General features: G+C 41.0%; 1 protein-coding gene across 3 annotated transcripts in view; it reads right to left on the reverse strand.

Annotated features, from left to right (window-relative positions):
• The window catches only part of rhbdl3 (rhomboid, veinlet-like 3 (Drosophila)), a 60154-nt gene extending 48659 nt beyond the window's left edge, over nt 1-11495 (reverse strand). Inside the window, exons 1-3 of one of the 3 annotated variants that reach the window (XM_078280576.1) lie at nt 11283-11495; nt 10412-11082; nt 9635-9658 (exon numbers count right to left, since the gene is read on the reverse strand). In XM_078280576.1, coding sequence (XP_078136702.1) covers nt 9635-9658; nt 10412-10552 — 165 coding nt within the window. In that variant the 5' untranslated portion in view covers nt 10553-11082; nt 11283-11495. Of the gene's footprint in view, nt 1-9634; nt 9659-10411 lie in introns of all 3 variants that reach the window. The other 2 variants (XM_078280568.1, XM_078280586.1) reach the window with 2 other exon arrangements.
• Between the last annotated feature and the right edge of the window lie 7411 nt (nt 11496-18906).

Here is an 18906-nt window from a genome sequence, read left to right on the forward strand (position 1 = left end):
AGGTTGCCATGACAACAGCAAAACAGCCAGGGCATCCGAGAATAACTGAATACTTTAATTTAACAGCCTAAACCCAGCTTTACTGTCCGAGAAGATTTAGCAGGTCATGTTCTAAATGACACTGATGGTGTTTACAGTCCGTGCTTTGCTTTCCAACAGTAATCTGATGTTAACCTGATTAACTCAATATGTTAAGGTGTTTGGCATATTCAGTGTAACTATGGACATAACCACTTAAGACAGGAAGTTGATCCAAAAACAAATGTGTCATACTGCCTTTATGTGTTAAGACGTTTCCAAGTAGAGAACTTTTTTTTTCCCAATTGGTCCGACACCGCATGAATGCAGCACAAACACCCTGCAATCTTGCAATGTTAATGCAATGTTAACAAAAGTGAAAATAATTTGTGTATCTGCATGTACTTCAGATTCGAAAACATAACCTCTTTAGCAGACGTAATAAAGAGAAATTATAACAATTATCATAGACATAGATAATGATATCATCTGGTTTAATAATTCATACATTTTTATGAACAAATAGACAACAAATGCAAAGAAAGTTTTTAGAAAATGAGAAGAATGAATCCAGAGAGCAGTGGCTGTGAACTGCACTACCTACAGGTTTAGCGTGGGCGTATAAGCAGCAAAAAACTCCATTGCTTTTGAATTATGAGTGTATTATATTATCTACACCGCAGTCTGCTATGACTCCAGGGAGCGAAGGAAAAGGAGGAATAAACAGTGAGACAATGTTGTTTGAACAGTGCTTCATGGACAACTGAGCACATAGCAAGACAAACTGATGTGAAAGCCGGCAAACAATGTGGAATTCACATGCAGAAAGTGTAGCTGACATCATAAATCCAGCACACAGGCATAAACATCTATGCTGGTAGCTCGTCAGCTTTTCGCCATCTGTCTCAGTTAAAGACTCAACTGATCTTTCTAAAGGAGAATAAAAGAATTAGCTGAGTTGTACGCTCGGTGTGGAACATTCCATAATGGGCTGTGCTTGACTGAAGAGGCAGAAATCAGTTAACACGAACACATGAACACCCCCACACACACACACAAACACAGGGGTACATATCAAACAGTGTTATTGTACCTGGTGTCAGCAGTGCACCTGTCAGGCTTCATTGCGGACCTGTACGGCCTATGGCAGGGATGAGTCCCAAAGTGTGTGTGTGTGTGTGTGTGTGTGTGTGTGTGTGTGTGTGTGTGTGTGTGTGTGTGGGTGGGTGTGTGTGTGTGTGTGTGTGTGGGTGGGTGTGTGTGTCAGGATCTTACTCAGTGAACATTCCCATGGTGACGTTAAGCTCTGTGACAAAAAACAGACCTTTTACATTTTTGTGCTCCACAGGTCCCACGAACCTTTGAGCCGTCACTAGACAACAGAAGAACAACAGACCTACAAGTCTGTCACACACTCATGCGCACACACAAGCCCCCAGGTGTTTTTGTGATGGGTCACTCACACGTCACTCTGTCAACGGTTCTGTAACTATAACCTGTGGGAAGGTATTACTGTTTCAGCCATAAGGAATGAATGGACTTGCACTGTGCCTTTGATTCCCGGAGGATCACAGCGACGGACTGAAATAGGAAGCTGGAAGCAGTTTAACAGTGCTGGTTGACTGGTAAGTTAGAGGTAGGTAAGACATTCTTCAACTTACCCTGAACAAAGGTAGTCCTGCTGCCATGTGCAGACCCAAAATAAACAACCTTATGATACACTCTGGCGATATGTCCAAAATGAAGGTGTCAGTATGCTAAAACTTTGTCATCTGTTGGATGGTCAAACAGCGTCGGAAACCCCCAAACACATTTTGACGTTTGAATTGGGGAGACTTTGCGAATCAACAATCCGGCAATCACTTTCACTTCATACAGTGATTGGCCAGGTATCCAGAGGTGAGAATGTAGAGGGTTAAGCTTAAGATGGCTTTCCTCTTAAGCTGTTGTTCATTCTTCACACAACTACTTTGCCGCTTTTTGTGTGTCCAACACTATGAATGCTTTAAAGGACAGACTGTCCAAAAGTGGAGTGTGCACCGTTATTCCCTTATTTCAATGGTTATCGCATTTCGCCACTCTCTATGGAGGCAGGCTTTTAAATCCACCTTTAAGTTTGGACGTTTGGAACATCTATAAACACTTTCCCTTCCATCAGGTTGAACAAATTGTACAAATGAGTTTGTTTTGAGCATAAAAATGTGTGGACGGAAAAAATAAGCTATTGGCAAACAATGTATTATGCTTGCTCCGACATTGTCTTGGGCTGTGTAGCAGAAACACTTCATACATAGCTGATCTCACAGTACACTTGTCTTTAAACTGTATCTATTTTGTGAGGTGACTTTGTTCTCATTAAACAGTGATTTGAGTGTGCCAGCGCAGGAATTACTGTTCACTTGGTTAACAGGTAATCAAATCACTATTTCATACTCGTTTAGCTGTCTGGCAATAAAAAACTGAAAAACACACAAATGAGATGCAGAGCAGCAGAGGACAGGACAGAGGTTTGGAAAACACCTGGAAACACTGGTGTAGGTGCAAATAGTTTTCACACAAAAACAGCTTCTTCTGTGTAAGCTAGAGTGCGGATCGGGCTGCATTTTTCTGTCCGAGCCCAGCCCACGTCCGACAGAGCAGTAACCAAGCCCGGCCCGAGTACGACAGGCATTAAGATATTTATGTCCGAGCCCGACCCGAGCCCGACACAGTTAAAATCTCATACTAATAACACATGTACGTTTGTTTGTGTGGAAAGCCCGCTTTTATTAAGCAACTGTAGGAAGGCATTCGGAAATGTCAACAGATGAGTGCATCAGCGCACACAGGGCAACAAGCGAACGTTAACACAGGCGCGCACCTACATAATAAGCTTTTTTAAATTTAAAATGTTCAATGCCTTATCGCGCTGATGTGACCGAGCCCGACCTGAACCCGAACATCATTTCTAAATATCTGTCCGAACCCGGCCCGGCCCGAAGGGCTTGTTTCGGGTATCCATCCTCTAAAGCCAGTCTCTTTAACTGGTTTGGCTTAACAAGGAACAGAACAATAAGGCATCGATAAGTTTGTTTAACTGCAATGACTGAAATATGATACGCTTCCAAACAAAAGTAGGTTACAGCCAGCAGTGACACAGACGCACACTGAATTCACGACAACACAACATGTAAAAAAAACAAAAACATCAAACCCTAATTTGATGTTTTTTGATGAGATGAAAGCATTGATGAGCAGACTGAGACTGAAGCCTCTTCACATCTGCAGTGTCATCCACTTAACTCTGATGGGGACTTCAGAACAAAAAGATGTGAGACATAGAGAACGAGAGGTAGAGGTAATAAGTGACAAGGAGATGAAAGACAAATCAGGGCTAATTTGTGTAGGAGCCAAATCCCAATTCCCACTCACACTGGTCCTAAAAGGCAGCAGGCATACCCAGCATCCACCACATGCTTGTTTAGCGTGGATTGTGTGCTGTCACTTTAACTGCCCTCCCTTGACCTCTAGTAATGGATTTACATTTTTAGGCCTGGTGAGTACAAACATACTGTATGTACACCCACATACATACACAAAGCATATGGAGCTTGCCAGATCACTGAGCCGTTCAACTATCAAAAGAGACACTTCGATTTCATTCCACCGCTGCCATGGGTTTGCACACTGTTGCCAATTACAGGTAAACGGGCACATCTTCTTTCTCCCATTTACAGATCGACAGGCACAGCAGTTATTTTTACCTCTGCATAAAAGCAGAAACTGTTTTCATACTCTGCCAACTGGAACTGTGCCTTTCATTAAGGAAATCTATTTAGAGCCGAGTAGAGGAGAGAGGCAGAGGAGCAGGGAAAGATGAGCTCTGATTAAATCTTCCAATGAAAATGTTTGAGGCTCTGTCTGTTATTTCATCACCTCACAGCTTTTTAATAGAATGGGGCGGGGCACAGTTTGCTGCCTTTATTTACTTTTACGATTCTGAATCAAGACAACACACTTCAATATCACCACAAAACGTTTGTCGTTGAGTTATCTCCAAGACTAGACAAGCTGGTGTCAATCACTGCTGTAGAGTTAGATGAGCAGGTCAGCAGACTGTGACCCCACCATCTGTGTGTGTGTCAAAGGCAATTAGCTTGATAAGCACATCAGTATGCCAAAGACGTACTGTATGGGAAAAAGAGAAATCTACACACTATGAAGGAAAGGAACCCAGAAGAAGAGGCCAACACCTACTCAAAAATACTAACTTAACAGCTGCAGCTATAGTCTTTACTACTGTTGCAAGACTGATTGCTGTTATGATCTCATTGTCTACACACCCTTTTGCTTTTAATGTAGGTAAAACTGACAGGGCGCGACGAGTCATGCTATCCCTGCATGCACTGGTAAATGCAGCTGAGGGCTCCTTATCCATTAAGTGCCTGTTACCTGGGTGGTGGATCATTCATTGAAGTGTACTTAAAAAAAAAAAAAAAGAGCGAAAAGCTGAGAAGGATGCCAGCTGTGTAGTGCACGTGACAGTGAAGCTAGACTGCACTGCCAGACAAAAAGACTTTAATAATGACCATCCTTTTCTCTCAAGCATGGCCATTGAATGTCTAACTAACAAGCTCATTGAAATATACGACAGAAACACGAGTCTGACCGGGAACAGGGGGCTTCCCCAACACTGAATTTCTGCTTGTTTTAATAACTTTTGGGGTTTTTTGGGGGCGTTTATTAGATAGGACAGCTGAAGACAGGAAAGGGGGAGAGAGGGGGGAATGACATACAGCAAAGGGCAATTGGAATTGAACCCGCTGCCGCTGCGGCAAGGACATAGCCTCTGTACACAGGGCGCAAGCTCAACCAGGTGAGATATCCAGGTGCTCCCTGCTTGTTTTAATTAATGACATGAGCTGGGCTATTCTAACACCAGAACTAACTGTCAATACTTGAGTTAAGAAGTGATGGGGGAATGAACATAAATCATGTACCATATGGCTAAAACAGTGCTTTTAACTACAACAGTATGCACACAGAGTAAGTCCCTCTGGCTAGACGACATTCCTGAAATATCTAAAAGACTTTTTTTTGTGGGTTAGAGTGAGGAGTTTTAGGATCATAACTCACATTGAGAGGTTTTTTTTATGCCACCAAGCAAGCAATGAAGGGGGAAAGTATGCAGCCATGTGAAAGTGTTTAATCACTAAGCTCCTGCAGGCACGCGCCTGGGGGCATTTCAACATGGTGTTGGGGGCAGGTTGTCAACACATAGGCAACTGGGGACACATACATGTATAGATCTCGCTCTCTCTCTCTCTCACTCACTCACACACACACACACACACACACACACACACACACACACACACACACACACACACACACACACACACACACGGACACAAAGCCTGAATCAAAGAAAAAACATAAACATGTTTCTATTGCACAGATATACAGGTGCCCTACAATACTAATAATTGTTTACATATTCATATATCATCATGTTTTAATGTCAAACATACATGTGGAAGGCACAGTGAATCCATAAGCTTACCTGTATCTGTAGATGGCTACCATAGTGGCTACCTTACCTATAGGCCAGTAAGCCTATCATCAATGTTGGGGTTTATTAGATGGGAGGTGTGTGTGTGTGTGTGTGTGTGTGTGTGTGTGTGTGTGTGTGTGTGTGTGTGTGTGTGTGTGTGTGTGTGTGTGTGTGTGTGTGTGTGTCTAGAGGACAGATAAAGGCTGGGACACTTTGATAATGAGGGAGAGAGAGGGTAATGCAGCTGCTATCCTTTAATAGCATCTCATCTCCTTCATTAGACTGTCTCTGTCTGTGTTCCGTACTCATGTTTGTTTCAGGCGATGGGGACCATGAATCAAAGCATTCTGAGGTTTGCTCTCTTACTTCCTGCACGCAGAGGAGGAAAGCACTTATACAGCAACAAAATCCTCTCCAGGGACAGGAGAGAGGAGTGAAGGGGAAAGCGAACGGAGCGACACAGCACTTCCAGCCCCCGGCGGTCTGAAACCCAGAAACTGATAGCTGTATGTACCGAGTTTACACAGGGGCTGGTAAAAATGATATGATGGGGAAGGTTTGTACACAGCCCAAACTGTGTTGAAGAAGACAGAGAAAAGTTGTATTCCAAAAAAAAAGCATGAGTGAGAGAAGATGATCCTGTCTTTTCTCTACTGGGTAAACATCCCTGATGGGATAGACAGAAATGAATGTGCTCTGCATTTAACAAGGCAGGGTTGCCAGAATTGATTAACACAATAGATGCATCATTGTCATCATCTCTGAAAATCTTATTTTGCCAATGCATTACACACACTGGAACATTTTATTAAGTCTCCCTCCACTCATAATGTGTTTTTATTTATGTTTATGTCACCCAAAATGTCTGACCTTGACCATAATAACTTGTATCCGTGCAAAGTTTGTCACTAGAAAGGTGTTTTTGGGGGCAACCTCCGGCTCACCTGGTAGAGTGTGTGCCCCATTCAGGCTGAGTCCTTGGCAGCGGCCAGGGTTCGAATCTGACCTGCGGACCTTTCCTGCGTGTCATCCTCTCTCTTTCTTCCCCCTTTCCTGTCTATGAACTATCACTATCTAATTAAAAAAAAACTTTAAAAAGAAAGGTGTTTTCACATTCTTCTGCTGAACGGAGAGATGTCTATTCAAACGTATCACAGGCAAGTTTGATTAGGTATGTCACTAATGCAAAAGTCAGCAAGGAAAGCTGCAACCTCCAGCGCATAGCGGACTGTCAGTCTAAGCGAAAAAACACACTGTCATCACTGCTGTCAGTCACTGCCAGTTACCAGCTAACAAAAAAATAAAAGATGCTAACCACACTTACCATTCTGATACATCTGCTATTAGCCAATTTTGGTGCACAACAGAGTCTTCATCTGAGTCTGGATCTGACTGACCCCTGGTTCAGACAGGACACCAAAACTATAGTTGCAGCCATCGCCATGTATGTGTTAAATGTAGAGCCAAATGCAGTCCATGCAGCCTAAACAGTGTCATTCTTGATATTTGTAGATGTATTATTTTTAGGGCTGTCAATCGATTAAAAAATGTAATCTAATTAATTACATACTCTGTGATTAATTAATCGAAATTAATCGCATACATAATTAACGGTGCCTGAACCGATACTTTTTAAGAAAGTAAGAAAAGAAAAAAAGGGTACTAAACAACAGTTGGTGACATTAAAGAACGGCTTGTTTATTGCTAAGGCCATATGGTCAAAATTAAATGATTTAATAATAATGTATAACAATAACTTATTTCACTAGTAAATTGCTGTTGAACGACAAAAACAACAACCAGATAGGAAATGGACATTTACAATAACTTCAAATGCACCACGAGACTGTAGTTTACCAGTTTCATTGAACGCACCGTCTGTGTTGTTTTTCCGACGGCAGCTGCAGATTGTTACATCCCGGTGTTGAATCCTCTACAGTGAAACACAGTCAACCTTTACACCGTTTAGCGTTAGCTGTCAGCATTGTAACCGTGTTTAATCCAGCTACTAGCTAGCGGTAGGCTAACGTTAGCTGCTGTCGAGTATAGTGTTAACTAGCTAGCGCTAGGCTAACGTTAGCTGCTGTCGAGTATAGTGTTATCTAGCGTCACATGCAGCGGTGTTTGTGTTTCCTGTAACGTCTGTTTCAGAGCAGCAGAGAGAAGCGCAGACATATCAGTGACACCAGATTTTCGTCTGTATGCAAACGTCAATATGGAATGGATTAATCTGCGTTAATTTTTTTAACGCGTTATTTTTTCTCAGATTAATTAATCGAAATTAAGGCGTTATTTTGACAGCCCTATTTTACATCTTCCCTCTCATAATGCTGTGAAATAAACTGAACTATGTATAAACTTGACATGCAGAGAGGCACAGTGTGCATTAGACAAATAAAAGCTTAGACATCACTCTGTTTTCAAGCAGACTTTCTTCTTTCAGTCTTTTGTCTCTCATGCAGTGACACAGGTTGCCAGACTGTGTCGCTTCACAGAAGCTGGGGGTCTCAGAGGTCAGCCCCTTGACAAATGGATCAACTCATTGTGAGGAGAAAGGAGGAAAAAAGAATAAAAGAGTGAAAGGACATTTGTTGCTGCAAGACTGGGCAATGACCTTCCCATTAGGGCAAACCCACGTTTTTTTAGACCAATGTCCACTTGAGGAAATTCAAAGCTGTGCCACACGCATAATACAGCGGATTGAGAGGCCCACTTACTGCCTGTAAATAGAATATCCTCCATTACTAATACACACACACACACCCACCCCCACCCCCCAGCTAGCCTTTACCATAATCCCATGGGACCTCAGTTTCCCCCTGAAAGAGTGAGCGCGACACAAGCCTCTGACTCAACCCTAAACATCCTCGCTAACCCCCTGCACACACAGTCACATGCATACAATTCCCCCCTGAGAAAGTAGGGGGCACCAGGTCGGGCAGGTGCTGCAGCAGCCCCACAGAGTGGTGGCCGTGCGTGTATAAGTGTGTGTGTGTGTGTGTGTGTGTGATAGTAAGGGGCCCGTTTGCCGTCTGTCAGTCCAACATTCTGCGTGCATGATCAGCTGGTCAGTGTTTCTCTTCTCCTGGGGTTTATTGGCTCTATTAATATGTGTGTGTGTGTGTGTGTGTGTTTCTTATTATCGGTCTGACTGATGGATCAATGCATCTAGGATTATGTATTATCCTAATTGCCTTATCAGGGTCAATGTAAGCGGACGACACACCCACCACCCCCGGTGTGCTCCACTCCTCTGATGCTCTAGCCTCTGGTGGAGTTTGGTTTGACAAAGCCCCGGCCTGGTTACATGTTATGCCGTGATTGTTACCCAGCAGGCAAAGGATTTAAAGCTGCACTAGGCAAGATTTTTATCTAAAAATACATTTGTCTAATCAGCCGAAATCACAAACTGGGGCTATAGGAGAGAAGACTGAGCCATCTTCACTAGCTGAGACCTAGAAGTTTCACCTCAGTTAGTCAAATTAAATTCTGGTGATGGGTATGTTTACCCACAGAAAGAGACAAATCTAAATGAATCAGTGATACAAAAACTATAGACAGCAGTGAGTGATCACTCGAAAAATAGATGTATTCAGCAGAATGAGAAGCAGAATTAAGATCCTTTAAACAGCAACGATGACAAACATGAGCAAGCTGTGTGAAGTTTAACATCATGATTTGGTTTAAGACACTTCCATTAGTGATGAAGCCAGTGTTACAGCATAATTACAATGTCAAGGCCATGATACATGGACAGAATCTGTAAAAATCACAGTATTGAAAGTAAATTATAGGCATGTATATGTATTACACTAAAGCTCTAAATTTAGACTTTTTCACATTAAAAAGTAACTTTATCCTGTTTCCACTGATTCTTGCAATATGGCATCTCGGTTCATCCAAAATCATCCCAATGTTTCATGACCTTTAGGCAGGACAATGCAGTGTTTCATCTAGTCTATACATCTGTGTTGCTTCAAGCTAATAACACAGGTTTAGTCAGAGGTCACCCACAGTTCACACACAGATAGTAAACCATGCATATGGGGAGAGATTCAAGCCACTGTAGCTTGCAATACATACCTTGTCAAACAGAGACTTCCATTGCTGAGAAAAGGAAAGGGAGAAAAAAAGAGCAAGGGAAGGAGTGAGTGAGAGGAAGAGATAGAAAAAAAATCTCAGAAACAGGTGCTGGAGTGGAGAGGAGCACCTGTTTGGAAATGATGAGTCTTGGCCATATGACTTCTCTCCTCTCTATGCACAATTGCCTTAATTGCAGCCTTAAAATCACATGCTGTTATTAACTGATCATTGTGTTCAATGAGCCACAGCAAAAGATAATAAGGTACAAAAGTGTGGATCATTATGTGTAAGGACTTTCTTATTGTAGGCTATTTGAATGTTTAAGACAACTAATGGAGCAAGAGTGGTGTGTGTGTGTGTGTGTGTGTGTGTGTGTGTGTGTGTGTGTGTGTGTGTGTGTGTGTGTGTGTGTGTGTGTGTGTGTGTGTGTGTGTGTGTGTCTGTCTGTCCCTTTGAAAAAATCATATTCCTAGAAGGGTTGTGCTTTGTGTCTATTGTGGATACTCTCATTGTTCTGTAATACTAAGTATTTTAAATCCCATCTGGTACCTCTGGAAAAACTCCAAGTTATGACATGACATTTAGATAAATAACCATCTAAAATGTATTTTAGGCTCATGCTATGGTATTCTGCCTCAAAAATTAAATGTAAGCTATTGCATGAATTTGCTCCAGTGCAAAGTAAAGTGAAGGTCCTTCTGCTTGATTGTTAAAACGTGAAAGATAACAGTGTTCATATGTGCACTTGAGGTCTCTCTGTACTGTGCGCAGACTTACGTCCTCTGGAGCCACTGGGAGGACGTCGGTGCTTTCCAAAACCTCGATCTCCTCGCCCTCCGCGTTTGACGCAACCGCCGGAGAGGCGTTCACAGGCACTTCCCGGGTTAGTCCCGTCATCCTCGGGCTGCTTTTCTCCATGCACCCGCGGAGAGCAGCGACTCAATCCTCAGGAATCACTCCACATAGTTTACAATCCAATTTCGCTCCCTTTGTGCGTTAGCAACAACAGAAGGTAAGAAAGCAGAGCATCATGCTCGCCTTCGCATCCCTTCCAGTTTGACTTTGGACAGTCAGATTAGTTAGTCCAGGTGGAATGATAGACACCTATAAATTAAAGACGTAGGATACTAATTTGTACTCAGTTACTCCAGTTATTCCCAGAGCACTTCCACATAGACCGGGCAAACAAATCTTCATCCGCAGAGGAAAAGTTGATTTGGTAATAGTTTAGTGATAGTCTTGGGCTGTCCCTTTGCGGTGTCACACCACCGTCCACCACATCATTAGTCAGCAGTGACAGAGGTTTGCAGCGCTGGAGAGAAGCCTGGATTTCGCTCGCCACGAACAGAGGCAGTGGTCCAAGTTTATGAAGCAGGGGACGCACATTTGCAGAGCGAGTCTTCTCACTTTGAGAGATGCGACGCAGCAGCGACAGAGTGCAGATCCATCTGAAATAAATAATGACATCACCAAACACTGACAACAACATGAAAGGTAGGGCAGAGAAGACAAGCCACACAAGTCTTATATGGCTGCTCCATCCGGGAGCCGGTAAAAGTCGACTTAAACAGCGTGGGCACTGCCACATGGTAGACTCAAGAGAAGAGAAGTCCAAGCAAGTGCCCAATTTTTTGGTGCGTCATGATACCTGGCAAGCTGCTTTCTGGCCGGTCTGCGACGCAGCACGGGGACAGCCGTCTGCTTTGTCCGCCGCGTGCCGACGGGAAGCCTCAAAGAGGGGGAGTAGCACACCGACCGCCTCCGTTGGGGTTGATTCAGCTCCAGGAGACGCCGGGACTCTACTCCAGCCGCATGCGTCCCTCCACACACACACACACACACACACACGCACACACACACACACACACACACACACACACACACACACACAGAGCGATGTAAAGAGAGGGTGGGGGCGGAGAGAGGGGAGGAAGGGAGAGATTTGACCGACGCTGAGGAGGGATCACCAGCCTGTCTCACTGTCTCAGGGGTTTCAAGGAACTCCGGCTCCCTGGCTACAGCTGGCCGTCACCGGCTCATAGGTTGTAGGTCGTTTGTGCATGCTGTTGAAATGTAGTAGCCTAGTTGTAGGCTATAATTAAATGGTAACTGACGACACCAGTCCAATATTCAATATTTTAACCCTATCAGGTAGACTACTTTTTTTTTTAATAAGGAACCGTTTAGGGTTTACTAATGGTAAATAATGCAATCATCATTGCTTTACAGAACAGTTAGACGCCATTCACGTCACAATTCCCATTGGTTTATCTTTTCTGGTTGTTATAAATGTTGGTTATCCATTAATTAAAAAAATGTTAATATTGTTAACTAACCTAATAAAAGATTTAGTCCTATTACTGTTAAATGGCCTCATGGTCCATGGGAGTGGTCTTCCTAACAAATGAAAAAGCTACAACGATATAGTCAAAAGGATCAGTTACAACCTAAATGCTTTATAGATGGTGCATTATAAGAAAGTGGGCAAAAAGGGAACATTATTTTTTTCTCTTTAGAAATTTCTCAACAGGGTTCATTCACATGCAATCTCGTCTCGTGTTATAAATACTAATTCATCGTGTCCCACAAAAACAGCACACAGTTGAATTGCTCAAAGGCTCAGAAAGAAGGGATTGTCCAAGGTTGTAAATTCCAGGTTGTTTGAGGGAATATAAACTTCAAGTCTGCTGCTACAATCACCCAGATGATCGGGCCCCATTTCAGACAAACACCGGCCTATTGCCTACAGAGACATCAAACAAAACTAATAGTGGGGTGGAAGCCATGTGAGGAGAAATTATGTGATGGCGGTGGCGTCTGCAGTGTGTAGGTTGATCAGTATCCTTAGTGAAACTCCCCCAGGGGCTTAAAACACCAAACACTGTACGGTATGTGATAACATTGCCATGGAAACAATATGATAAAAGTTGATATTTTTAACCCTAGGGGTCTTTTCCCAACTCCTACACAGCACTGTTGGGTTAAAGTTGGAGTCTGATATGTTGTTTAGAAAAGACTCAGGAGCCATTCTGTATCCGTGGTCAGAGATTCGCAAACCTGTTGAGATTCTGTATTTTCACACAATTTTTCGTAACATGTTTTTATGGAATATTTTATTATGGCCTCACCCAGAATTCAGACAAATTTCAACAGCCTCAAAATAATTTACTTTGACCACTCGCAATAATGGGTTATTGCACATTAGGTCTGTTCATCAGTTATAAGGAGTTAAATTGTGATGATAAAAATCCGATGTAGCCTATCCGGAGAGAAAAGGAAGGAGAAAGAGATATTGTCTGTTGGGATTTGCATAAAATGATGTAATGTATATCTTATTTGCATAAACTTATAACCTAATCAGAATCTACATCTTCAATATTATCAGATCTATTTTTTTCAACTGTTGCTGGACAACCAGAAATAACATCCTTCATAGTACATCAAATAAATGACAGGGTGTAACGGCAATAAAAAAGAGAGAGAAAGAATAATAACACTGCAAAATTAAATGATTTTTTGGGTCCCACAGTGACAAAAATGAACTAGGTAGATACATCAATTAATAAATACACTATGTCACAGACTCTCTAGCACAGATTTGATTCAATATTTCATATTAACCAAGGAGTGAGGGGAATTATTGTCATGTTAGCTACAGGCACCAATGGGAATTTCCATTAAAAGCAGCTAATTGGACAAAATAATCTTTGCAGTGGCTGCTTTCACAACTCATGTGCTATCATCATCTGAAGAGCTGTGACATAAGAGGCAGATGAGGGAAGGGAGTGTGAACAGAAAGAAGCGAAAGAGACAAGATATACAGCAAGAAAAACACCTGCTATGTGGGAGAACTTAGCTCATGTATAAATTAACAGCTTGGGAGTATTCTATTTTTTTGACAAAAGTATCTCTCAAAGCTGTTTCCAGGCACCAGCTGTTCTCTAAGCCAGTGGTTCCCAACTTTTTCTGTCCGACGTACCCCTACAGACCCTTACTTGTAAACTCAAGTTTATTAACAATATTAGCAATGTTTAAAATGTGTTCATGTGTTTTGATTTTTTTTTTTTTTTTTTCATATTTTTGACAGACAGTATAACCTATGTCACCATCACAACTAACAAGACATCTATATCATCCACTGAAGAAGAAAATGTGCCTTACATTGCATTACATTATTCTACCAGTCAAATGCTATATTGGATTGGATCAGAACAGGTGCCTTATATTCAGACAGACAACCCCTCTATTGCCATCAGGAAGGAGCCCCAGACTTGATTAAAGATATCCTCTCTCCCCATTACTCTGTAAGTGACTCGCTCATACGTAGCCATTCTTGTCATTTGTTCAGTCCATTCCCTAAAACAGCACAGAGTAGATGACTTCCAGTGCCTCAGAATTATTCTACATCCTGTTGTAGTAGCCAGACGTATCCATAGTCTTTGTCTTCCGGTCAGAGTGTTATTGTCTGGCAGCAGACCCAGAATACACAGAGCTGGGGTCTTGGTGAGTTGTAATTCGAATAGATCATTCAAGAAGGTAACAGCCCTTTTCACAAGAATACAACATGTGTATCAGAGTACCCACTTCCTTCTCAAACCTCCAACACGTGTTACTGTCCTTAAGTTTTAGTTTGGCCATTTTACTGGAGGTCCAGTGGTTTCTGTTAAGTAATTTGTACTGAATCAGCTGAGACTGTGCTTCACGAGAACAGTTATGCCAGGACGCAACCAACTTCATCCATCTATCAGCTGAGATCTGTTCGCCCACATCTTTCTCCCAGCACAGTCTCAACCCTTCCATGTTGGGTGGACGAGCCTCCCTGAAAATCTAATAAAATTTAGATGCTCCACATTTTTTATATTTAGTTACCTGGACTAACTCCTGAATCCTGGTCACGGGGTCACGGTTCTTCCCCCGAGTAGCTTTAATGCAGCGCCCAACATGTATTTTGATTTTAAAGGGAATATATAATTGTAATTTTCAGGTTCATACTTGTATTTTGGGTTTCCACTAGAACATGTTTACATGTTTTAATGTTATTTCTCTGTGGATTGAGCATTTTGATACTTTAAGAAGGGACAATGCACATTCATTAACATCACCATTTGGTGATGCAAGACAATTTCCATTTGCAGTCCCTGACAGGTTGATGGTATTTAAAGAAAACATACACATAGGCACAGCAACAACAACAATTTGAACTGTTTACTTTTGGCTAAGCTAACAATTTAAATCATTTATCAATTACTTTCAGATCATTATTTTAACCATTACAGCAGCTGCACTGCTTATCTTTTACACTTAGCCAACTATTTTTACTATTAATTCATCACTTTTAACAAACTGTTTCAACTTCTCTGTTCGCTAACTTCTCGTGCACCCGCAATTGCAACAATGGCATTTAGGTGTCACAGCTGACGCAATATGTGTATAGTACACTGTATACACATGACAACTGCAGGAGTACCCTCTGAGGTACAAGTACCCATGGTTTCACCAGAAAGTACACTTCAGGGACTTCATTTCCATGGTTAAATAAGAGTTCTGGTGTAGCACAGTGTCTGACTGCCTCCCATAATTACAGATACTCATTAGTAAGAACCAGTGGTGCTTTAAATGTGCTGACAAAGCAGCTGCACCAGCAAATTTAGCTTTAGATGTCCAAAGGCAGTGTTTCTTGGATTTAACATCATCCATATTTTTGTGGGGTCAACTGAAGCTGCTCCAGACTACTATGCTTGTAAAAAAAACGACTGATGTGTTTTTTTTGTGGAACATGTTTTGAGGTAAAACAGATACTGGAAGTGAAGGTGTACCAAATTTAATTTTTAAATCACCTACATGACTTGATATTCTGTTTTGAATGCCATACCCACCACCATGTGGGTTAAATCAATGATTAACCCAATACCAAAAACCAACACAGAGATAACACAAGGGTGCTGTTAAATTATAGAGGGATAAGATGAATGAGCGGTTAATAAATTGTATTTTACTTCACTTAATGAGAGGCATTTGGAGAGAGAAGGCCTATTTGTTTAGGAGAAAAATAGGTTTTGTAAGTTGAGGTAATAGCTTGATCATATCTTTGTTGCACTGGAACAATAATGCAATAAGATAATGATTCTATATATTTGAGCCATAAATTCATGATATTTCTCCAAGTTATTCCTGATGCAGCTCTTCTTATATACTGAAAAGACTCACCTCACTCCCGATCTGACCCTGGTCTCCCTTCGCAAACTGGCTCATTATGGAAGCTGGTGTACTTATCTACAGTAATCACATGAACAGATTTGAGTCACTTTCACAATGCATTTTTCAAAATATTACAGCCAGGTAAGCACAGCCAAATAAATTACATGGCAGCCACTCAATTTGATGACAAGTTTTATCCACTTGTGAATTAGTATTTTTTTAAGCAATGCTGCCCTCTTGTGTCTTAGTAAATCATGTTGTCATAGCTCAAATCATTACATGCTTGTTCCTTAGTCTGAATTTACTATATATATGACCTATATATATACAGTACTGTGCAAAAGTTTTAGGCAGGTATGAAAAAATGCTGTAAACTATAATAGTTTATTTTCATCAATTAACAAAATGCAGTGAATGAACAGAAGAGAAATCTAAATCAAATCAATATTTGGTGTGACCACCCTTTGCCTTCAAGACAGCATCAATTCTTCTAGATACACTTGCACACAGTTTTTGAAGGAACTCGGCTGGTAGGTTGTTCCAAACATCTTGGAGAACTAACCACAGATCTCCTGTGGATGTAGGCTTCCTCAAATCCTTCTGTCTCTTCATGTTATCCTAAACAGACTCGACGATGCTGAGATCAGGGCTCTGTGGGGGCCATGCCATCACTTCTTGTTCTTCTTTACGCTGAAGATAGTTCTTAATGACCTTGGCTGTGTGTTTGGGGTCGTTGTCCTGCTGCAGAATAAATTTGGGGCCAATCATACGCCTCCTTGATGGTATTGCATGATGGATGGAAGTATCTGCCTGTATTTCTCAGCATTGAGGACACCATTAATCCTGACCAAATCTCCAGCTCCATTTGCAGAAATGCAGCCCCAAACTTGCAAGGAACCTCCACCATGCTTCACTGTTGCCTGCAGACACTCATTATTGTACCACTCTACAGCCCTTCAGCGAACAACCTGCCTTCTGCTACAGCCAAATATTTCAAATTTTGACTCATCAGTCCAGAGCACCTGCTGCCATTTTTCTGCACCCCAGTTCCTATGTTTTTGTGCATAGTTGAGTCGCTTGGCCTTGTTTCTATGTCGGAGGTATGGCTTTTTGGCTGCAACTCTTCCATGAAGACCACTTTTGGTCAGACTTCTCCGGACAGTAGATGGGTGTACCTGGGTCCCAATGGTTTCTGCCAGTTCTGAGCTGATGGCACTGATGGACATCTTCCGATTTCAAAGGGAAATAAGCTTGACCTGTTTTTCATCTGCTGCACTAAGTTTCCTTGGCCGACCACTGCGTCTACGATCATCAACGTTGCCCGTTTCTTTGTGCTTTTTCAAAAGAGCTTGAACAGGACATCTTGAAACACCAGTCTGCTTTGAAATATTTGTCTGGGAGAGACCTTGCTGATGCAGTATAACTACCTATATACTATAATTGGTTGATCATACACCTGACTACAATCCTACAAAATCCCTGACTTTTTGCAAGTACCTATAAGAATTGATGTTGGTTTGAAGGCAAAGGGTAGTAACACCAAATATTGATGTGATTTAGATTTTTCTTTTGTTCGCTCACTTTGCATTTTGTAAATTGAAAAATAAACAATCATTTATATTTTTGAAAGCATTCTTAGTTTACAGCATTTTTTCACACCTGCCTAAGACTTTTGCACAGTACTGTATATATTCAATTCAGTTTTATTTATAGTATCAAATCATAACAAGAGTTATCTCGAAACACTTTACAGATAGAGTAGGACTAGTCACAATAAAGATAATGGAACAGTGACTACAATGGTAGTCGTAGTAGTTCATGTCATATATATATATATATATATATATATATATATATACACACACACACACATACATATACATATATATACACATATATATATACACACACACACATATATATATATATACACACACATATATACACACACATATATATATATACACACACATATATACACATATATATATATACACACACATATATATATACATACATATATATATATATATATACACACACATATATATATACACACATATATATATACACACACATATATATACACACATACATATACATATATATACACACACATATATACATATACACACACATATATATACACACACATATATATATATATACATACACATACATACATATATATACATACACATACATATATACACATACACACACATTAGGGCTGTCAAAATAACGTGTTAATCTGAGAAAAAATAACGCGTTAAAAAAATTAACGCAGATTAATCCATTCCATATTGACGCTTGCATACAGACGAAAATCTGGTGCCACTGATATGTCTGCGCTTCTCTCTGCTGCTCTGAAACAGACGTTACAGGAAACACAAACACCGCTGCATGTGACGCTAGATAACACTATACTCGACAGCAGCTAACGTTAGCCTACCGCTAGCTAGTAGCTGGATTAAACACGGTTACAATGCTGACAGCTAACGCTAAACGGTGTAAAGTTTGACTGTGTTTCACTGTAGAGGATTCAACACCGGGATGTAACAATCTGCAGCTGCCGTCGGAGAAACAACACAGACGGTGAAAAAAAAACACAGCCAGTGCTCAATGAAACTGGTAAACTACAGTCTCGTGGTGCATTTGAAGTTATTGTAAATGTCCATTTCCTATCTGGTTGTTGTTTTTGTCGTTCAACAGCAATTTACTAGTGAAATAAGTTATTGTTATTGTTATACATTATTATTAAATCATTTAATTTTGACCATATGGCCTTAGCAATAAACAAGCTGTTTAACCAACTGTTGTTTAGTACCCTTTTTTTTCTTTTCTTACTTTCTTAAAAAGTATCGGTTCAGGCACCGTTAATTATGTATGCGATTAATTTCGATTAATTAATCACAGAGTATGTAATTAATTAGATTACATTTTTTAATCGATTGACAGCCCTAATATATATTTAAAAAAAATCACTTTTGCTTTTAATATGCTTGTTTTGTTGGTTGTATTGCTTCATCCGTTTTTAATGTGCTGGTTTTACTGTAAAGTGTATTTGAGTACCA

Source organism: Sander vitreus, chromosome 2 (genome assembly GCF_031162955.1).
Source record: "Sander vitreus isolate 19-12246 chromosome 2, sanVit1, whole genome shotgun sequence".
Classification (NCBI taxonomy): Eukaryota; Metazoa; Chordata; class Actinopteri; order Perciformes; family Percidae; genus Sander; species Sander vitreus.